At 35.5% G+C, this 24,588-nt stretch overlaps 1 protein-coding gene across 7 annotated transcripts in view; it reads right to left on the bottom strand.

Annotated features, from left to right (window-relative positions):
• Nucleotides 1-24,588, bottom strand: part of RNF111 (ring finger protein 111) — an 82,914-nt gene that overhangs the window by 45,742 nt on the left and 12,584 nt on the right. For all 7 annotated transcript variants that reach the window (XM_061157263.1, XM_061157266.1, XM_061157267.1 and 4 more), the window contains exon 2: nt 5,418-6,316. In XM_061157263.1, coding sequence (XP_061013246.1) covers nt 5,418-6,297 — 880 coding nt within the window. In that variant the 5' untranslated portion in view covers nt 6,298-6,316. The remainder of the gene's footprint in view (nt 1-5,417; nt 6,317-24,588) is intronic.

Below are 24,588 nucleotides of genomic sequence, written 5' to 3'. Positions count from 1 at the left end.
GAACAATGAGCAGTTTTGTTCCCAGTGTATAGTTTCCAAATATCATTTCTCAATAAAAAGCAATCAGGAGTACTTGGAATGATTAGTTCCAGGTTTGGGACAGGAAATGAAAAGGATGAATCTGGACTATCTTGTTATATCAGAGAGAAGGAAATTATCAAAGTTTACTTGAATGGTATCAGAAGGACACAGACCAACTTGAAAATGCTCCCACTGGCCAAAGATGAAACTATTTGAACATCAAAAAGAATAAGAAGACTGCAACACATCAACTATGCCAAAAATCCATGATCTCAAAATGGTACTTGAAAATGAAAAATCTCTTTAAATATTGCTAGTTTATTCTGAAAAAATAGTAAATGAATATAGATAAGATCATCAAAGCTGCTAAAAGTATTTTATGAAATGTTGATGGGAAATTTTATAGTGGAAGGATCAGGATGACACAATCTAAACCCTCTCATCAATTTTAACATGTGATACAACAGAAAGTGCACAGCACCACCAAGGAAATGTTGCTAAACTGAACCTGAATCTAATCAAGCTTTTAGATCTACCAGTCTGTAGGAAATATGTAGTATATAAAACAAATTAAATGATATGATGTCAGAAACTGTTCTGAAACTCTCCATTAGAGAAAAATACAAGTGAGAGGTAAGAGATGAAATAAGAATGGCAGAATGTTGAAAACTGAAGTTAGATTCTGAATATGTAAGAGTTCATTGTGTATTTATACATTTTTATATTAAAAGTGTGAAAATTCCCATGCAAAAATTATAAAATAACAACAAAAACTGTTACTTTTAGAAAAGAAATATTCATGAATTTAGATATAATTCACAGTGTAAGGACTTTACAATTCCAAGGGTTGAGCATCTTTACAAGTTGAGTACACTTGTAAAACCCTTAAGTCAATACAGTATGGAGTACAGTCACAAAATATGAATATACACCTGTTGGATATATTTTTAAAAGCTGTAAATAAAGTGTACAGCTATGAGATATAAAACAAAACAAAACAAAACACCTATGAAAAAGGGATTTTCCAGTCATAATGTAAGGAAAAAAGGTATATGTAGCTTGGGATAAAATTTCCAGTGACAGTATCACTCATGGAGTCAGCAAGTGCTATATCTTACACAAAGATGAGAATAATACGATCTTGAAAACTCTCCAACTTAAAATGTGGTTCTAGTAATTACCAAGTCACTGGTACCTAAGGTGTGTGTGTAATAATTATTATTATAATTCCTATTATCAGGAAATGTGAGTACCAACATGCAATATTTCTAAACTGATATTTATTCAACATTTTATATATGCAAATAAATTAGTGATTTAGTTTTAAAACTACTACTTTAGATAAATGATTTCTTTAACTATAGAAGTATAGTTAAATGTATATATTTATGTATACATAAATGTATATATTTCAAGACAGTCAAAACTTTTTTTTTCTCCTCAGTAGGAAAGTAGAACTGACATATTCTAGCTCTCTTATTTGGGGACATATATGGTATTTACATTTCCTTCAAGTCTGGAAGAAATAAAATCTATAAATATTTAATTTAAAGTTAGTAAAATCAGGAGGTCCTCAAAAGCACAGTTAATTGGGAGAAACCAAAGCCTATGGTACTATATAATAAAAATCTAAACAGGAGTTCAGAGAAGGCACACTGAACAGCTCTCTGAAACTTAGCTGCCACTAGGTTATTTCAAAACATGAAGTTCTTGGCAAATACTGAGAACAAAACAGGATGTATAAACTCTACCCAATTGGCAAAGAGAAATAACTCAATGTCCAACAACTCAAGTTGTGTATCATTTTGGCTTTCTAGGCTTGAATAGAGAGCTCTAATAAATTTAAAAGACAATAATGATAAAGCAAAAGGCAAATAGGGATTACACAGAAATCTGCTGACTACATATGAACTAATTTGTTATACAATATAAAGTACTGACTTAAATAACTCATTCTTGGTAATCTGGCAAAACCCTTCAATTATCTACAAGAGTTTTGCCTTAGAGAGTTCGAAGGTTAAACAAAAGACTTTAACATGTAAAACATTCTTCCCATCAGTTCACTACAGTAATAATCAATAAGCACTGATGAATAGCCTTATGAAAAAATTGTCCCAGTACTCCAGATAATGCCCATCCACATTACAAATCATATTACTAAAGTTTAGTATATAAATCCTCCCCTGATCATTTACACACACCAAAACACACTAGACCTGGAGTCAAAAAGCCAGCGCTAAAAACATATCTAGAAGAAAACCCTACTTCAAAGAACCTAAAGAAGTCAATTTTTTGAGAGCACTCAAAAATTTTTGACAATACACCATTCGCTGTTCACCTGAAACTATCGTAACATTGTTAACCAGCTATACCCCAATACAAAATAAAAAGTCAAAATAAAGATTAATAAAAAAATACAATAAAGTGGAATAAAAGAAAAAAATGTTTGACAATACAGCTAAGTCCCATCAATATTTAACTATTCTGTATATAAATTATTCTAAAATGGTCTTCTAAATTCTTCTCTATGATATGAAGATGATAATGACAGAATCTACCTCCAAAGAGTGGGAGGATTAAATGAGAACACATATAAAACACTTAAAACATTACTGTGCATGCGTGCTAACTTGCTTCAATCATGTCCAACTCTGTGACCCTATGGACTATAGCCCACTAGGCTCCTCTGTCCATGGGATTCTCCAGGCAAAAATACTGGAGTATGTTGCCATACCCTTCTCCAGGGGATCTTCCTGACTCAGGGATCAAACCCACACCTCTTATATCTCCAGTACGAGCCGGCGGGTTCTTTACCACTAGCGCCACCTGGGAAGCCCAGAACATTACCAGCACAGAGTAAATACCCAACAAATACTAGGTACTTTTTAAATTTTTATTTATTTATTTGGACTACACTGGGTCTAAATTCATTGTTACACATGGGCTTTCTCTAGTAGCGGCAAGTAGGCGCTTCTCTTTGTTGCAGTGTACAGGCTTCTCATGGCAGTGGCTTCTCTTGTTGCGGAGCATGGGCTCTGGGCCCTGGGCTTCAGTAGTTGCGGCTTGCAGGCTCAGTAGTTGTGGTTCACAGGCTTAGCTGCTCCATGGCATGTGGAATCTTACTGGACCAGGGATTGAACCAGTGTCCCCTGCACTGGCAGGCAGAATCCCAACCATGGGACTACCAGGAAGTCTCCAATACTAGGTATTTTTACTATCATGATATCCTCCATTGTTGGGGCGTGAAGAACTTGAGGCAAACTCCTTGGAGGGCATCCTGGCAACAACTGCTACCAATTTTAAAATGCATATACCCTGTGATATACTTTTCAAATTATTCCTTAAGATATGCTTACTTAGACATATAAAAAATGCATGCAGAACGCTGAATACTGATGAATGTAGCAAATATCAACAAAAATAAGTTGATTAAATAAATTGTGGAACACGTATACAAAGGGAATACTATGCAGCTTTTTTTTTTTTAATGAGGTAACTATACATACTGATATTTTTAAAACCCACATTACTTATCTACATTTATATATACTTCCACATTTTCTGAAAGAAGTAAGAAACTGCTAACTGATTACTTTTGGGTAGCAAAACTGGAACCTAAGAAGAGGTAAACTTACTTTTTACTTTATACTTTCTTGGCATTTTTAAAATTTCACACCAAACGAATATTATTATTAAAAACTAATTTAAAACAAAATTATGGTCTAAAAACGAGAAAACATCAAGAGTATTTGGCTTCAACTTTTGGATCTGTTTTCAGAGACAAACCATTAAGGGTAATGTTTGAAAATAATGTAATTCTTACAAGAAAGTTTAAAAACCCACATGCTACAACAGTACTAAACAAGATTTTAAAATGAATTAAGAGTTTGAATTTATCTTGGATATTTGAGGATATACAAACTCCTTTCTTCCTAGATAAAGACACTGATCCAGACCTATATTTACTCTACTCTTATGTTTCCTTACAAATACCAGTTCCTTGGAACTTCTGCTTTACATAACCAACCATGCTGTCTCACTGATTTCAAGCAGACACTAGATTATGTTTCTCCTACTCCCCAATCTAGTCTTCACTTTCCAATTACCTGAGAAAAATGTAAAATGTGACATTTAAGCAAGACAATTCCTATTATCACTTCCCTCTTTCTCAAGAAACTTCAAGGAATGGCTGCTGTAACCTTCTTTCAAGTGATCTCAATGAACTTCTTTAAAAACAAGTATTTGGGTAGGTTTAAAAAAAAAATGAACTAACCATAGCTAAGACTAAAATTAAGAACAAGGTTGCTGATTTCAGTGTTCTGGCAAGGATAGAAAAATAAACATGGAAGAGGAGAGGGAGTCTTAAAAAAGGAAGGGACCCATATAGAAGGAGAGAAGAGGGAGAAATGGGCATCTGCAGAGAAGGCTAGTGGGCTTTGCCCTCAACAGGAATACACCAGGCAAAGACCGGGAAAGTTCTGCCAGTAATTGGAAACCATGATCTTTGCCCCATAAAAATCAAGCTCTCTCAAATCCCATTTTCCTTATAATTTCACAAGAAAGTAATCTTTTACCTCAGTTCAGACTTGACTCCTCAATGCTCACTTCATCAAACTACCTTAAGTTACTATGAAGTGCAAAAATGGTTTATGTGTAACATACACTTCAGAGACTATACATAAACTTATTCCAATTAAATGTAACATTTGCTGTGGTGAGGGGTGCACTCCAGCTAATGATTAATCTATTTTTAACTGACTAATCACAGGCTTGACTGAGTGCTGTCAGGACTAAAAGTTTGTGTTTCAGTATCACAATAAAAGCTACCTCTCAAATGCTTGAAATTATTTTTTGGTTATAAAGAACATGACAAAGGAATAGTAAACAGAAAGAACAGAGTACTTAAGGAAATATAAGTCTTTTTTAGTGACCAGAATTGTCCCTACTGCAGTTGAATGTAAAAGAAATCTGTCACATAGCTACCTAAAAAGGTATTCATAAAAGGTAAACATATTACAGCAGCACTACAGGAAAAAAAAGAAACTGTACGGTAAGTCAACAATTCATAAAATATAATCTGATATGTATAAAAAGAAAATTTTTTCAAAACAACCCTCAATAAAATCTCTTGCTTCATTTTCGTCAGAAAAATAGAAAAATTTACAATTTTCTATTTAAAATTTTAGAAAATTTAAACATTTGTATCTCAGAAGAGGGGTCATGGCTAAATAAATTTGGTAATTTATAGAGCTTAAACATAAAAGTTAAACATAAAAGTTAATAGAGCCTCATATTCCTTTTAAATATAACGAAATCACCAAATGTAGAAGAAAATAAGGACAAACACAATGCAGTAGCTTCCATGCTATACTAAATTTAAGGAACAAAATTTTTACCTGAGGGAACAGTTGGATTGTTTTGGTGGTTTTCACTGGTAGAAACAAACAAATCTTCTTCTCCTTCAGTTGATGAGCTGGAAGAGGATTCACTGCTGAGGTCATTCTCACTGGAACTACTAGAACTGGGGAGCAACGCATATTTTCTTCGGGCTAACACTTCTCGTTTTTTCCTCTGCATTAATATCCTCTCTTTTTGTTTCTGTGTCCTCTGGGAGGAATTATTTTTCACAAATCTCTTTCTGCATGGAAGTCTCCTTAATGAACTGCTATGAAAACAGGGTCTTTTCATTAACAATCCTGAAACGGATTCTGTCTCAGTCCGAGGCCACTTATGGGACCGTGAACTATGAGTTCTACTTTTAGCACTCAAAATTGCCTGGGAATGTCTTACAGAGACTTCTTTATCCTCATCTGAAGTCACAGTATCAGAATCTCCAAAATGCAGACTAGATGAAGGAGAAGAAAGACAATCACTAAAAGAGGAATCATTATCTTCATCACTTGGTGTTTCTAGGTGTTGTCTCAATCCTAATATTCCCTGGTTCTCTTTAGCACAATTTTGCATGTATGAAGGGCCAGCCTGCTGGCTTTTGCGTTTCTTCCTCACAACAACACTTTTTTCTTGCTCTTGTTGGTTACCATTCATGTCCTTCTCTTGTTTTTGAGAATCATCACACAAATGAGAGAATTCATTCCCCACTTTACTATTAATCATCTCAACTCCAGCAGGAAAACTTTTGGCTGCCCCGATGGGCTCTGGATGCAAGAGGATCCCTTTCAGACTCTCCTGTGTCTTTGGTGCATCAGAAGGAATCTCACTCTTCATATCCACTTTTAAGGTATACAGCTTGTTATATTCAGGAGTCCATTGAGACATGGGAAACTTTAAGGAAGGCCTAGAAGACACAACACGATATTTAAAAGATTGTCAATGCGTTTTATTATAATATTTACAGAGTTCTCATATCCACTGAGAATATTCCTGTGCGTGCGTCCTAAGTTGCTTCAATCATGTCCGACTCTCCAACTCTTTGTGATTCCATGGACCATAGCCCATCAGGCTCCTCTGTCCATGGGACTCTCCAGGCAAAGACACTGGAGTAGGTTGCCATGCCCTCCTCCAGGGGATCTTTCCAACCTAGGGATCGAACCCACATCTCTTAAGTCTCCTGCATTGGCAGGCAGGTTCTCTATCACAAGCATCAACAGGGAAGCACGTAATAGGGCAGAAATAGGGCAGAAATGCCTTTTTCTCATCAGGATATAAAATGGCTATAAGAAGTCATTTTTCTGATACCTCTTACAGATCCAATTTTTAGAAACAGAGTAAAGATCATAGAACCTAGAACTTAAGTCTACTTCAAAACTTATCTTACTCAAAAAGCTGATCTTATTGTATCTTCCTAACATCAGCAGCATAATATATTTGGTCAAAATCAATTTCTCCAAAACCTATTATAGTAAAAACAGATAAAAGGATCAGAATTCAAAAGACTTTGATTAGTCAATAATGTTTTTATCACATTTTAAAGTGATAATTATATCAAATACTTTCTGTACATCTTGATGGTTACTGTGATAGATGATTACTATAAATAATGAATATAAATATAGCTTCTCTTTTGTGGTTCTTTCCTTCGCACTACTCTAGTCTCTTAACAAGACTCAACTCACCAATAGACAGTAGACACAACTACTACATTTCATGAAGTTTTAGATACATATAGAAACAAAAAAGCCAAGACTGATTTGCTTCAGATCACTCAGGTAAAGCAACACAGCAGAACATAAAAATCAAACTCTCAACAGCCAATCTAAAAACCTAAATCATTGTATCTCTAAAATTATGAGCTGCACATCTGGGAAGCCCTAACAAGAGAACCTGAAATTAAAACATCTACATCAAAGCAGTGTATATACAAGAATGGTGATAATGTAAGGTATTAAATATCATACCTCAACATGGAATACATTCTTGGGATGGGAGGTGGGAAGGAGGTTCAAGACGGAGGGGACATATGCACAACTATGGTCGATTCATGTTGATTATGACAGAAACCAACACAATATTGTCAAATAATTATCCTTCAATTGAAAATAAATACATTTTTTAAATGGAAATATACTCATTTAAAAGGTAGTTAATAAGACAAATGAAGACCTTTACTAGTGCTAAAAATGATTTAAACAATGTTAACAATTTTAACTTAAGATTTTATTGAGGTATAACAAAAACACATATATTCTAAGTTTACAGCCAATGAATTCTCACACTTATGTAACTAGCTCCAAGATCAAGAAACTAGATAACTAAGATAACTAGCATTCCAGAAATCCCCTTCCAGTCACTCCACCCACCAAGAGTTTTAACTATTATCCTAACTTCTAACACCACAGCTGATTTTTGTACTTAACACCCACTTTGTAAACTACTTCCAAAAAAAGGAGGAAAACAAGATAGATATTTAGTAGCAAGATTTTTCTTCTCCACAATTGACAATTACAGGAATAAACAATGTCACAGGTATATGTTTTCATTTGTAACTATTATCAAATAGATAAAGAGAGGACAGTGATTAAAAATTGAAACAACCTATTTCTATACGAAGCTATCAAAATCTCTATCTTCTTCAAGGACAGGTAGTGTTGTATCCAAGATCAATCATCAAGCCCTGTCTGGAATTCAGCAGGATCAGCAGTAAAGGAGGAACAAAAGATGGGTTTACATATGTATAGAGCAATGAGCAAACTGTAAGAGGCAGCTAGTCATACAAGGATCACCAAAATTAAATGCAAGAAAAACAAGTCACAGTAAGGCACAGGTATATGTGATTCAAGATTCAAGTAGGTCCCATTAGGAGAGCTACAATAAAAACTACAGATAGTAACAAATGCTGACAAGGGAGTAAAGAAACTGGAAGCCTCACACATTGCTGGTGGGAATGTAAAATGGTACATACACTTTGGAAAAGTAGTTTGGCAGTTCCTCAAAAGATTAAACACAGAGTTATCATATGACCCAACACTTCCACTCCAAGGCATAACCCAAGAGAAGTGAAAATATATATCCACACGAAACTTTATACACAAATATTAATAGTACCATTATAGCCACTCACAAGAGCCAAAACATGTTAACAATACAAATGTCCATCTACTGATGAATAAGTAAGTCCACAAAATTGATTAACACTCAATCATCAAAAGAAATGAAGTACTGATTCACTTTACAACATTATACAGACCTCAAAAACACCATGCTAAAAAAAAAGTCATAGAAGACCACTTATTTAAAGACTCCTTTGATGACTGTACAACTCAGTTCATATTCTAAAAACCACTGAGTCCAGTACACTTACAGTGAAATGTGTATGGTATGTGAATTATATCTCAATAAAGCTGTTGCCAAAAAGTAAAGCCATAATCAAGATTTCTGGGCCTCAGATCATTACGATCACCCTCTGGGTCTTGGCAAAGCAGATCCTGAGAGGCAATAAAAATCTGCCAAAAGAACAAGATAAATTTTGAGAACTGGAATCCATAAGAGAATTTACAAAGAAATGATTCACAGCATAATTTACTAAATTCAATTTCTTTTCCATTAGTTTATGCCCCAAGGCCAAAATAATGAACTCTTTATGTTAACTCTGCTCTGATTTTTGGTGAATTTTGTCTGCCAAATTCAAGGTGGAAAGGGAGTAAGAGAGAGAAGTGTGGAGTAAGGGAGAGAAGTAAGTATGGTGCCGCATGTATGTGCATTTGTATGCCAGTAACTGTTCCCTCCGCTGTCACGCAGTCCTTAGATGCAATACTAACATCCCATATTACCTGAGATGTTCCCACCAAGGGAGTACAAATGTATGCTCTACTTTGAACTAAGAAAAAGAAGAGGAGCAAGGTCATGAAAAGAAATAAATATCAATTCTATATTTTTTAACTAAAAAAGCAACAAAATTGACAAAGGATCAATAAAGAATGCTCTGAACTACTTGCTATTTAATAAGATTACCGTCTAGTATTTTATTTCTGTAAAAATTATTGGTTGATCTAATTTATAAAGGTAATTTTGTACTAGATATATCTAGTTCCTTGGCTGTATTATGAATGGTTTGATATTATACAGTGTTTCAATACTGAAACCATAATACTAGTTCTTCTTTGTACTGGTTTGATTCATTCATTTTACTGCTATTCATAACAGCAGCATACCAATTACTCCTGATATTAGTTTAGGATACAGAATGAGTAGTAAATCCTGCGTGAAAGACGATAACAGCTAAAAAGGCTAACTTTCAAAACTAAAAATTAGGGTTAGGATTTGGCAATTTACATTATAAATTAAGCTTATGTGATGTTATAAGTTTAATAATGGGGGTAAAAACCCACTAAGTTTATCAATACAACTTTCAGGAGCTGTTACTTCAATACAGTGATACAGTTTAGAAAGAGTCATCATTATTGGTATGAACCTTCACTACCAATGATAAATATATTTTTATGATTAACACAATATTTTAAATTTTTAAATAAAAATAATTTTACAGAACTCTAAAGAACAAGATTTTAAAAGGAATACATAAGATAATTTTAAATTTTCTATTAAAGTTTTAGAAGTTTTCAGAAAATGAACTAGAAATAAGTTTGCTCTTTATTTTCTTTCATATGTTAAAGTGAAAGTCGCTCAGTTGTGTGCAACTCTTTGCGACCCCATAGACTTCACAGTCTACGGAATTCTCCAGGCCAGAATACTGGAGTGGGTAGCCTTTCCCTTCTCCAGGTGATCGTCCCAACCCAGGTCTCCCGAAGTGCAGGCAGATTCTTTACCAGCTGAGCCACAGGGGAAACCCAAGAATACTGGAGTGGGTAGCCTATCCCTTCTCCAGTGGATACGCCCAACCCAGAAACTGAACTGGGGCTTCCTGCACTGTTTCCCACTGAGCTATCAGGGAAGCCCAGAAGTCCCTTTCATATAATTAAATGGAAAAAAAAGGAAAGAAGACATAGGATAATGAAGATATAGGACAATGGAGCTTAGAACTGTCAGACTCTGAAAGTTGCCTTAGGAGAGGTCTGCTCAGGATCATTATCTCCCCTGAAAGGGTAAAGAGGAACCAAGAAGCACAGAGAGCACCAAGTTTACATTTAGAGTTCACATGGTCTGACTATCTCATCTCACGTTTACTCTCTGAATGCAAAAGTCTTATGCCCCACCCTCCCAGTACAAACTTGACCTCAAATGACTTAGGGTAGAGAACTAGCTGACTAACCAAACCACCAAGAGGAAGATTTCAACACGATATTTTATATCTCCAAAACATTCTAGGAAGCTAGAGGAAATAAAGGCATTACAATAATAACCAAAAAAGCTATAGTGAATTTAAGAACTTCGAGAAAATATTAAGGGAAAATATGTACTCAAAGGATACTGAGATCAAATTGAGGGACCAGAGATCAAATTGTCAACATCCACTGGATCACAGAAAAAGCAAGAGAATTCCAAAAAAACATCTACTTCTGCTTCACTGACTATGCTAAAGCCTTTGACTGTGTGGATCACAACAAACTGGAATATTCTTAAAGAGATGGGAATACCAGACCACCTTACTTGCCTCCTGAGAAACCTGTATGCAGGTCAAGAAGCAACAGTTAGAACCAGACATGGAACAACAGAGTATGCCAAGGCTGTATGTCAAGGCTGTATATTGTCACCCCACTTATTTATCTTATTAGAAGAGTGAAAAGAAAGAAAGTGAAAGTGAAGTCGCTCAGTTATGTCCAGCTCTTTGGGACCCCATGGACTGTAGCCTACCAGGCTCCTCCATCCATGGGATTTTCCAGGCAAAAGCACTGGAGTGGGTTGCCACTTCCTTCTCCAGGGGATCTTCCCGACCCAGGGATCGAATCCGGGTCCCCCACAGTGCAGGCAGATGCCTTACCCTCTAAGCCACCAGGGAAATCAAGAGTACATCATGTGAAATGCCGGGCTGGATGAAGCTCATGCTGGAAGCAAGACTGCTGGAAGAAACATCAATAACCTCAGATATGCAGATGACACCACTCTAATGGCAGAAAGCAAAGAGGAACTAAAGAGCCTCTTGATGAAGGTGAAATGAGGAGAATCAAAAAGCTGGCTTAAAACTCAACATTCAAAAAAAGAAGATCACGGCATCTGGTCCCATCACTTCATGGCAAATAGATGGGGAAACAATAGAAACAGTTAGACTTTATTTTCTTGGGCTCCAAAATCACTGCAGACGGTGACTGCAGCCATGAAATTAAAAGACGCTTGCTCCTTGGAAGAAAAGCTATGACAAACCTAGACAGTATTTTAAAAAGTGGAGACACCACTTTGCTGACAAAGGTTCATATAGTGAAAACTATGGTTTTTAGTCATGTACGGATGTGAGAGTTGGACCATAAAGAAGGCTGAAAGTGAAAGTCGCTCAGCCATGTCTGACTCTATGCGACCCTCTGTATAGTCCATGGAATTCTCCAGGTCAGAATACTGGAGTGGGTAGATGTTTCTTTCTCCAGGGGATCTTCCCAACCCAGGGATTGAACCCAGGTCTCCAGCATTGCAAGCAGATTCTTTACCAGCTGAGTCACCAGGGAAGCCCAAAGGAAGAAGGCTGAGTGACAAAGAACTGATGTTTTCAAACTGTGGTGCTGGAGAAGATTCTTGAGAGTCCCTTGGACAGCAAGGAGATCAAACCAGTCAATACTAGAGGAAATCAACTGTGAATATTCACTGGAGGGCTGATGCTAAAGCTGAAGCTCCAATACTTTGGCTACTTGATGCAAAGAGCCAACTCATTAAAAAAGACCCTCATGCTGGAGGCAGGAAGAGGAGATGACAGAGGATGAGATGGTTGGATGGCATCATCGACTCAATGGATATGAGTCTGAGCAAACTGCAGGAGATAGTGAAGCACAGGGAAGCATGGCGTGCTGCAATCCATGGTGTTACAAAGAGTAGGACGCAACTGAGCAACTGAACAACAAAAGATACTGAGTGAAAGGGAAGTTTATAATCCACATTTAAGTGGGATCACTGACAAAACGGAGTAAATAGTCAACCAAAGTTAAGTGTTTTCATTTGTGTACTAAACAGACGTGGATTCAAGTCTCTGGCCGTGACTAGCTATGTAACCTAAGGCATATTATTTAAACTAACACTGTTTCTCCTCTATAAAATTGGGACAATAATAGTACCGACCTCGTAAAAGTACTTGGGGTTAATGAGAGTACCTACCACAGTGCCTAGCATAATGGCTGTTATTCCTTTTTCAGAGCAGCAGTTATACACATAAGGTACACAATCTTTAAGGTCTTCCCTTATAACTAAAGATAAATGAAATCCTTAGAGTCAAAGAAAGGCATAAAATCATCTGTTTCTACGGAACCTTAAAGTGACAAAGGTTTTTTGGCACAAAACCTATGAACGCTAAAAATTCTATGATGCTGTATGGCAGAAACCAGCACAATACTGTAAAGTAATTTTGCTCCAATTAAAAAATAAATTTAAGAAAAAAATATTCTAAACTCTCCTTTACTATGGAGGATTAGCTGAGGAGCAAGACACTTCAGCTCCCTAATTTCTAATACAAGACATACTACTTTTGGAAAAAGAGAAATTAAATGTCTTTCAAATAATAGGTTTCTATTACTCAGTGAACTTAATGATTTTCTTGTTTGTCTTGTTTAAAGTACTCTAAAATCCCTAAGTATTAGTCATCAAAGAAAAATTCAGCTAGCACCTATTTAGGTCTCCTATCAGTACAAACTGGGTGGAGTTCAACATATTATAAAAAGTCTACTGCTGTAGTCATGATTGTGTTATTATCATGGCCAGTAGCAAAACGAAGGGTGTATCTATCCTGCCAAGTCTGAAGAGTATCTGGCAGTCAATTTCAACTGGTTAGGAAGGCAGTATTACAAATTATAGGGTACAATGCACAAATGTCTAACATTTGTGCATTTGTGCATTGGCTTGGACTTTGGAGTTCATATTACAACATGAAAAGTGAGATATAAAGATATTGCTAATTACCTATTATATAAAATATATTCTATCAAGAAAAAAATGAAAGAATCGACAAAAAAAGGCCTATATGCAATAAACTATAGAACTGTACAACACACTCCTCATAAGTGGAGAGATACCACATTTCTGAATCAGCAAACACTCCAAATTGGCTCTGTTAAAAATTAGAAGATAAATTTTTAAAATTTTATCTAAAGATTAATTCAAATTCATACTGTCTATATTCAGTTTCTCATCATTTTGCTCACTAGAAACTTCAAATAATATTTAATTAAAAATAATAGCCCAGGTTGGATGCATGAGACAAGTGCTCAGCCCTGGTGCACTGGGAAGACTCAGAGGGATTGGGTAGAGAGGGAGGTGGGAGAGGGGATCGGGATGGGGAATACATGTAAATCCATGGCTGATTCATGTCAATGTATGACAAAACCCACTACAATACTGTAAAGTAGTTAGCCTCCAACTAATAAAAATAAATGAAAAAAATAATAATAATAGCAACTATATGGCTATGTGTGTAACTGAGGAGGGTAGAAGTGAAAGGGCAAATCTGAACTCAAACTTTTTTTCCTTTTGTAAAATCAGGCAGTAATTTTACAACAAAGACAAAATTAGGGTATGTTCTGTTATCACTTATATGTAGAACCTAAAAAATAAAACAGAAATAAGACTCACAGATACAGAGAACAAAGTAATGATTACCTGTGGGGAGAGGGAAGGAGGAAGACCAAGATAGGCATAGGGGATTAAAAGGTACAAAGTACTCTGTATAAAATAAATAAACTACAAGGATATACTGTACAGCACTGGGAAACACAGCCATTATTTTAAAGTTATTTCATAATAACTTTAAATGCAGCATAACCTATAAAAACACTGAACCACTATGTTGTACACCTGAAACCAAAATATTATCAATAAATTACACATCAATTAAAAATTAAGGGCATAAGCATAAAATAATCTGCTATGCAGCCTTTGAAAATGAGGCAGCTTCTGTACGATAATTTTTTAAAAGCAGATTGCAAATAAGTCTGTTAAAATGTTGTCCTTTTTTGTAAAACAACTTATGTTTATACATGCATGGAGAAAATACTTTTGTATTTTTGTAAATATGCACTTAGTTTGGGACTGTAATTGTGGATGGAGATTTAAAGCACAGGTTAGGAGCATATGTATTTTTATGTAACAAATTCCTTCATGGTTTGAATTTTTTATAAAATGATCATTTGCCACTTCTGAAATCAAAGTAGAAGAATTTTTAAAGGAGTGAAAAAAGAACTATGTTCTATTTTTCCTCTAGACTAGGACACAACTTTGTTATTAGCAGATTTCTATATAAATCAAATATATGATAGTATGATCTTTATGAGAATCTTGACTAAGCATAAAATTTCTCCTTAGTAACCAGAAATGACCACCTGTCCTGGACGGTTTAATGACAAAATAAGGCAGAAACTGATAGATGGCAATTAACTGTTGGCAAATTTGAATGAACTTGTCAAATTTGAGAGGTGATTATCCTTTTTAGTTAATGATACTACTCTATAATCCTAGGCATGTTGTTTCTGAACTTATCTCTATGAAGAAAATTTTCATGCTTGGAAAGTAATAATCTATTATCAAACCATTTCACAAAATCTTTCACCAATTAAAGTATAATAATTATTGAGTTAAATGAAAAGTATCAATAAAAAGTCAAAAAATGTGCAAGGAAAACAAACCTCCACAATCTTGCATTCAAATAATCAATCTGTCAACTTCCAAAAGGCTTCAAATTTACAAACTACTCTTAGATATTACTATTATTTAAACTTTCACTTTGCAAAACTGAACTTCAAATGGCCTCCAGGTTTCCTTGGTGATTGGAACTCAGTGAATTGAGAATTCTTTATTTTTAAAGTGACAGAGGCCAATAAAAAGACTTTTATAAGTGGAAAGGTATCTACTTTAACTTGCCTAATACCTTACCAAAATTTAACAATATGCAAGAGCTAAATGTAGAATTAAACTATACTGCTAAATAAGATCTGAAATCTTCACCGGAGCAAATTTAACAATTTGAACTAATTTTTGTCAGCAATTTTAAGAGAATTGGTCTTTTACTTATGAATAAACAGTCACATATGTTGAATGATGCCAAAGAAGAGAAATAAAAAATACAAAAATAAAAATTACTGTGACTTATGCAAGACTCTTTGAAGAGAACAACCTCAACAAAGCAGTGAGCACATCCTTGTGAGAAGCAGGAAATACTATTTAAGATAGGTAGGGTGGATCCAAATGATGGTAGGCTGAGAAAGTCAAAATGAAAATTTCTCACTGATATAGTGTATGCCCAGTTATTCAATTAATTACAGAATGACTAGAAGTCTACGTCAAAGGCAAATGCAATGACCAGTTAAAGTGCATACACAAGAATCACTACCTATAATGGGCTTAATGGTTCTGTGGGCAGAGTATAAATAGATACAACAATAAAAAATGTGCAAGGAAAACAAGAAGAGACCAGGGAGAAGGCTTTGCAGTGGTGGGGGCAAAAGGTGGTTTTAGGAGTGGAGGGTCGTGTGAAGGAAGGAGAACTTATTTACCAAATCAAGGGTTGCATATCCAGCATCAACCAAACTTAAGCCAAAATACCAAAATATGACCTTGAAGCCTTTAACATTTTTTCAGAGCACTACTCAACAAGCGAGCCAGAACCACAAACTGCAAAACACTACAGAATTATGCTGTTTCGGAATGAATGTTGTTTTTTGCTGATACCACACTTGGTCCTAAACTTCATACTCCCACCCAAGCAAACACTCATGTTAAAATATGTTATATCTTTTATGATTCAGTAACTTATAATTCCTTTGCATAAAATACTCTTCAAGTTTTATCATGTTGTTGAAAAAACTCCCCTTTTCTCTTTCTATAAGGCAGAAATAAATACTCCATTTATTTGGAAGTCAGATTTATATAACTTTAACTCCTGAGAACAGAACCTAAACAGAAATGAGTCTATGAAGGTTAAAAATAATTATCAGGAAGGTCACATGCAATTCAATACTCAGAAACTATTATTTCATATTTAATACTAATAAGCTTTTACATTATTTTATATTTAATGCCAATAAGCTAATACTGGTAAGTACTGTTTGGATTTAACAGATGTAACACTGGTGGCAGCACCTAAATATTAAAAGACAGAAGAACTAAAGCACTTGTCCCAATAACTAAAGAGTCAGCAGTTTGTCTAGATTAAATAACATTATGTGAAAAGATTCTGAGGGCAATACTGAAATAAAGCAAAGAATAAAAGCTCATATTCTGAATCATGATTCTGAGCCCTCCAGAAGACAGACTGTTCTCAATAAAAGAAGCATACAGCATGCTTCAAACATATTTATAATAATGTGGGTAATTTTTAGTTGCTTACCATGGTTAACATGGTTACATGTCAACTGTGACTAACAATATCATCTTAATTTCCATTGAAAATGTTCAAGATGACAATGTCAATAGTACAAAAAAACTGCAAATAAATTCACAAAAATGGTAAAAAGCATAAAGTTTTTAAAAATACAAAATATCTTCAAAATATGAAACTATATTCCTAAAATGCAAAGTTTCTTCAACTGATAAAGAAAACACAGGTGACTTCTATCTATAATGTCTTTATTTGAGAAATTCAAAGAGCAAAATAACCAAATAGTAAAAAAAAAAAAAAAAAAAAGGAAAGAGATTCGGGCTTTGTTATTTAAAAGCTTTAATCCCTAGTGGGTATCATTCCTCAGATCTAAGTTGCTACGTATAAATAGGAGAACAAAGGCTGAACTATAGAATTTTTAAGACAAGAAATTGGAAAGTTCAGAAAACCTGTGAGTATCACTGATATTCTTTAACTGTTACAAGGATGAACTCTGCTGTTCTGACTAAAACCTTTTCGGAGCGCTACAGTTACCATTTCAAATCAGGTTTTCCAAGATAATTCAACAATAAACTCTTTGCATGATTCAGGTCCATCCATTTTCTAAAATATTTAATGAAGTTTCAAGGAAGAAATAGATTTAAAAGCTCCAATTTCCATTACTTGGAACCCAAGTCCAGCAAAAGCAATTTGGAAAAAGGCTCCAACCTTCCTAATCTTTTACCTGCCCTGACAGTCTGCAAATGATTACCAAAAATTTCAGCATTATAGAAAAGAAAGGTAAGACTGAAATAACAGCAGTTACAGCAAAATAATACAAATATTATCGATGATGACAGCAACAAAGATGAAAACGAAGGAGAGGAATAGGCTCTAAGAAGACTGCAATTTCTGTAAGCAGAAGTTCTCAAACACACTTCTTTGTCCATTGCAGGTTTCTTGATGATACCCTTTCTTTTTGCATCCAGAGAGTTCATTTTTTCTTAAGTTCAGAATAAAACAGAAGAACCTAATGACTCTTCCCTATCTGGATGTCCTACAACAAGCATGCCTTAAAGCTTTCTAACTTTTTAAAAAACACTTAGAAGTACTTTTGAAAAGCTGCTTTTATGACTCCACAGCAGAAGACAAAGTCAACACACATAGATATTACCAAGTGCATGCTCAGCCACATAGTCACATCCGACTCTCCAACTCCTGGTGATTCCATGGACTGTAGCCTGGCAGGCTCCTCTGTCCCTGGTATTCTCCAGCCAAGAATACTGAAGTGGGTTGTCATTTCCTTCTACAGGAGATCTTCCAGACCCAAGGATCAAACCCAGGTCTCCCGAACTGCAGTCGGATTCCTCACCACTGACCCACCAGGGAAGCCAAATACTTCAATTAATAAATGTATCTCCTGGGTTAAAATGTTCAGCAACCATACATTAACAACCAACATGTACACAAAGCACACATGCCCAGATGTGTGTGTGACTGTGTTTTAATATGCTTTTGGGACATAAAGAGTAAAGGAAGGGAAACTATTATATCACATGAGAACAGCTAGGTAGTGCTTCCAAGCATTAAATGTTAAACAGTGTCTTAATCATTAAATATATACTGTGTGTGACTGTGTATTTTACCATGTTTTTGTGATATAAAGAATAAAGGAAAGAAAACTTATCACAGGAGAACAGTTAGGTAGTACTTCCAAGTACTAAATGTTGCAGTGTCTTAATCATAAAATATATACTACAATTACATTAAGACAAAACACCAGAATTAAGCCATTTCTTCTGATGCAAACTTGGAAATCTTTGGTCCCAACCTTGACAATCTTGGTTTGGTCTTAGACCATAACGAATCTTCTTCAGCTAGAATGTAGACCAAATCAAAAAATTCATGTGTTATGGACTGAACTGTGATCCATCTACATTCATATGTTGAAATCCTAGCCCACAGTATCTCAAAATGTGACTATATATAGGGCCCTTTTACTTCTTTAGAAGCAATTAAGGTTAAATGAGGTCATTATGAGTGGGCCCTAATCCAATTTGACTGGTGTCCTTTATGAAAAGATGAAATCTGGACACTCATAGAGACACACTTGTTCTTGAACTTCTACTCTCCAGCACCGTGACAAAATAGATTTTTGGTGTTTAAGTCACCCAGAATGTGGTATTTTGTTATGGAACCTATAGCAAACAAATACACCATGCAATAAACATCTCCTAAATATCTTAATGTGCTAGACTGTCCCAAAAGATGAATAAGACATAGACTTGTCCTTAAGAAGTTCAGTCAGAAAAAAAAAAAAAAAAAGAAGTTCAGTCAGTTCAGTCACTCAGTCATGTCCAACTCTTTGCGAGTCCATGGACTGCAGCACGCCAGGCTTCCCTGTCCATCACCAACTCCCAAAGCTTGCTCAAACTCTTGTTCATTGAGTCGGTGGTACCATCCAACTATCTCGTCCTCTGTTGCCCCCTTCTCCTCCCACCTTCAATCTTTCTCACCATCAGGGTCTTTTCTGATGAGTCAGCTCTTCACATCAGGTGGCCAAAGCATTGGAGTTTCAGAGTCAGCATCAGTCCTTCCAATGAATATTCAGGATTGATTTCCTTTAGGATTGGCGGGTTTGATCTCCTTGCAGTCCAAGGGACTCTCAAGAGTCTTCTCCAACACCACAGTTCAAAAGCACCAATTCTTCAGCCCTCAGCTTTCTTTATGGTCCAACTCTCACATCCATACATGACTACTGCAAAAGCCATAGCTTTGACTGTACTGACCTTTGTCAGCAAAGTAATGTCTCTGCTTTTTAATATGCTGTCTAGGTTTGTCATAGCTTTTCTTCCAAGGAGTAAGCATCTTTTAATATCATGGCTGCAATCACCATCTGCAGTGATTTTGGAGCCCAAGAAAAGTGCAGCAGATAGAGAAACCTATCAGTGGGTAATTAAAATACAGAGTCACTGAAACACACTGAAGTAGAATCTAATTCAATTTCAAAGGGGAGGCTGTACCAAGGAAGGTTTTTCAGAAGAATAAAAGGGAAAAATGAAATGGGAAGGAATGAGACTTGATTACCCTATTTTTCACAGCAGAAGTTCTCTGAATTAACTACATATTTAATGATGAAGTACACCTACAAAATTTTAAAACCCAGTGATCTGAAAGACAACACATGATCTTCTGAAAGACAGCATATAATCTTCAAAGATGCCATTTCACTTCAAACAATTATGTCTAGAATTATTAATACTGTTAAGAATAAAAGAAGAAAATAACATGACTTCATTTATTTATCTCCTTACTTATGACTGTGCTGGGTCTTCTGTGCTGCACAAAGGTTTTCTCCAGTTGTGGTGAGCGGGGGCTACTTTTCATTGCAGTGCTTGGGTTTCTCATTATGGTGACTTCACCTGTTGCAGACCATCAGCTCTAGGTATGAGGGCTTCAGTAGCTGCAGTGTTCAAGTTCAGTAGTTGTGGCACATGGGCTTTGCTGCCACGCAGCATGTGGGATCTTCCCGGATCAGAATGGAACCCATATACCTTGCACTGGCAAGTGGATTCTCAAACACTGAACCACCAGGGAAGTCCAAGATGACTTCTTAGGATACTTATCAGCATATGAAAGAAGAGACAAAGGTCCACAGAATTACAAAATTTCTCCCAGAAGTTTTCTGAATTTAATCTGAGAGAGAGGAATCTACTTCACAAGAACTAAAGCCCTATGCTCTCCTTTAACCTCTACCTGTAACACTAAGCTCCCTACCACTCTCATCAGGCAGCACAGTCTCAACTTCATTACCCTTCAGTAGACAGAGAAGAACTGTAAGCTAGAACACACTTAGAAGTTAAAACAGAATAAAGAGCAGTCCCAAAACTGGTCTGGAAATGTACAGATAATCAGCAACATAAAATGAGGAGTAAAATTAAAAATTAGCCTACACCATGAATTCTAACAGCTGTTTTTAGCAATGATTTCACATGAAAGCATAAATGGAATGTTCACCATAGTCTCAAGTGACACAAAGTTGAAAAAGAATTACATATAAACTGAATAACAAAAATCAAGACCTGAAAATAAAAGTTTAGAATGAGATGAGCAAAATTTTTTAAAAGCATAAACTTTAATATAAAGTACAACTAAGTTTACCTTATATATAGATTAAAAACATAGGGGAGGAATGTTTACATTTTTCACCAAATAATTTTCCTAAAGTCAATAACTGCGTAATTCAGAGACAGTCACTTACAAATGCTCCAAGTTGTAATTCTGGTCTAGTTCTACGAAAAGTATATAAGATATAACCATCCTTTTTGGGGGCCTTAAATATCAAAGTTTTCTGCTCTGAATTGATCAAATTTAAAATTTTTAATTTATGATTTTCATAAATCATCACTATGTGGTCATTTTAATGAAAGTAGAATAAGAAAAAGTGAGTTCTACCAGCATCTTCCTCATCGATACTCACCTTCACAAGGATAATTCTCTAGACATCACTCTCAAATTTCAACAAAGAAATTCTCCCCAAACTAATAACATGCAAAAGTAAAATGTATGTCAATATAATAGTGCAAAGCACAGGACGGAAGCAAATAGAATAAACCACTGTAAGTTTCTTGTATTATATATGAAATAAACTATTATTCCTTGAAAGCAGACTCTGAAAAAACTCAAGATAAAAGCAGGCAAGAAATGGGGAGAAAAAAGGAACAGAAGAGGTGGAACAAATAGAAAACAAACAGCAAGATGACATTAACGCCAACTGCATCAAAACAGGGTACTATTAGCATATGGATAGACTGGAAAACCCAGAAATAGCCTCACACATATCATCAAATGATTTTCAACAACAGGTCCAAGACAATAGGGAAGGAGACAGTCTTTTCAACAAACGGTGGTGGAACAACCAGTGAATTATGTGGGACAAATTTCAACTCCTACCTCACATGAGACAAAAAATAAGTCAAACAGATCACAGACTTAAACCTAAAAGCTAACACTTCAAAAAGAAATGAGTAGAAAATGTACATGATCACACCACGGGCAAAGATTTCATAGATCACAAAAAAGACTAAACACTTTAACTGATAAACTGGACTTTATCAAAATAAAAACCTTCTACTCTACTCCATTAATACCATTAAGAAAAGAAAAAGTCAAGATAGCATGCTTAAGACAGAGAAAATTACATGTACATACATGCAATTCAAAAAACTAAAATCATGGCATCCAGTCCCATCACTTCACGGCAAATAGATGGGGAAACAATGGAAACAGTGACAGACTTTATTTTCTTGGGCTCCAAAATCACTGCAGATGGTGATTGCAGCCATGAAATTAAAAGATGCTTGCTCCTTGGAAGAAAAGCTATGACAAACCTAGACAGCATATTAAAAAGCAGAGACATTACTTTGCTGACAAAGGTCAGTACAGTCAAAGCTATGGCTTTTGCAGTAGTCATGTATGGATGTGAGAGTTGGACCATAAAGAAAGCTGAGCGCTGAAGAATTGGTGCTTTTGAACTGTGGTGTTGGAGAAGACTCTTGAGAGTCCCTTGGACTGCAAGGAGATCAAACCCGCCAATCCTAAAGGAAATCAATCCTGAATATTCATTGGAAGGACTGATGCTGACTCTGAAACTCCAATGCTTTGGCCACCTGATGTGAAGAGCTGACTCATCAGAAAAGACCCTGATGGTGAGAAAGATTGAAGGCGGGAGGAGAAGGGGACAACAGAGGACGAGATAGTTGGATGGCACCACCGACTCAATGGACAAGAGTTTGAGCAAGCTCTGGGTGTCAGTGATGGCAGGGAAGACTGGTGTGCTACAGTTCATGGAGTCTCAAAGAATCGGACATGACTGAGCAACTGAACAACACAACAACACGTAATTTATATGCATACATTACACAAATACACACCCAACTTGAATCCAGAATATATGTAAAACTCTTACATCTCAGTAAGACAAGCTCACCATTAACAGGTAAACAATATTTAACATTTTTCTAAACACATACATATACAAATGGCCAGTAAGTACACAAAAAAATGCTCAATAGTTTCCCTTATCAGGGAAATGTAAATTAAAACCACAAGATACAACTCTATACCCAGAAAGGGCTAAAAGGCTAAGAAGATCAAAACACCATGTGTTAAGGGATGTGGCACAACTGGAACTCCACATACAACTCCAAGTAGCTTCAAATAAAGTCACATTTATCTAACCTATGATTCAGTAATTCCACACCTAGGTTGAAAAATACAGGTATACAAAACTGTTTGTATGCAAATATTCACTTATAATAACCAAACAGTGGGAAAAACAAATCTCCAAGGAGTGAAAAGATAAAGAAATTTCCACATATAGGTACAATGGGATACCAAACGGCAACAATAACAGCAGCAAAGGAGCTACGGATACAAGTAAACATTATAGATGAATCTCAAAAACATCCTGCTAAGGGAAGGAAATCAGATACAAAATATCTATATATACTGATTTCATCTGCATGAAGTTCTAGGTTAGGCAAATTTAATGCAAGATAAACAAAATCAAAACAGTGGTTGTATTCTACAAAGGACTGGAAAAGAACTGAACAGAAGGTACATAAGGGAACTTATCTGAGGTGATGGTAATGTTCTATCTCTTCATAAGATTTTGATTACACAAATGTATACATTTGATAAGACTTAAATGGTACACTTAATATTTATGCTTTTAACTATATGTAAATTTTACTTCAAAAACAAAGAACTATATATAAATATTCAACTCTAGTTAATGACATGGAAGCTGAATTTGTTTAGGGGTAAAATGCACTGTTTGCAACTTAATTTAAAATACAAAGCCAAAAAAACCACCACAAACAGCAACTGACTTGACTGGTGAATGATTACAGGAATGGATAGATGGAAGGATATGTGATAAAACAAAAAATCAAATTGGTAACTGTAGAATCTAGGTAATAGGGAAATGGGCATTTGCTGTACAATTCTTTCAACTTTAATATGCTTGAAATTTTCCACAGTAAAATGCTAGCAAGAAAACATCTGATGAGCAAAAGAAGCCAGACACAAAACAGCAACATTATATAATTCGTATGTATATGAGATTCTAGAGTAAACAAAACTAATCTATAATGTCAAAAATCAGATCAGTGGTTGCCTGGGACAGGAGCTAGGGATGACTTACGGCAAAGGAACAAGAAAGAACTTTCTGGGGTAATGGAATGTTTTATGTCCTGACTGGGGTGTTGGTTACACGGATATATGTATTTGCCAAAACTCACTGAACTGTACAGTAAAATATGTACCTTATACTTTTTATAAAATTATACTTCAATTAAATTGATTTTTTAAATGTGTTCACTATAAAAAAAATCTGAAATACACAGAAAAAGCACATAAAAATTAAGTCCCTCATAATCACACCATCTTTCTTTCTCTTTTGACAACAGCCATGCCCAGTGGAGAAAAAAATACAACTTAATGTTTTCCTGAAAGGCAATACAGAATGAATTCTGGAATTCCTTCCTTAGGTTGACTCAAAACCTAAAGAACTTAAATCCCTTCAACCCCATCATTGCTATGAGCCTTCATCAAATTACTAACCATTCTGTGCCTAAATTTCCTCACCTGAATAATGGAAATATTTACCTCAAAGTTTTGTTGTAAATGTTAAGCAATCATCCTGGCAGAAAAAGCCCACAATCTTC

This window comes from Dama dama, chromosome 12 (assembly GCF_033118175.1).
Source record: "Dama dama isolate Ldn47 chromosome 12, ASM3311817v1, whole genome shotgun sequence".
NCBI lineage: Eukaryota > Metazoa > Chordata > Mammalia > Artiodactyla > Cervidae > Dama > Dama dama.
The sequence above is the reverse complement of the archived record's forward strand: the minus strand, read 5'-3'. Positions and strand labels throughout refer to the sequence as shown.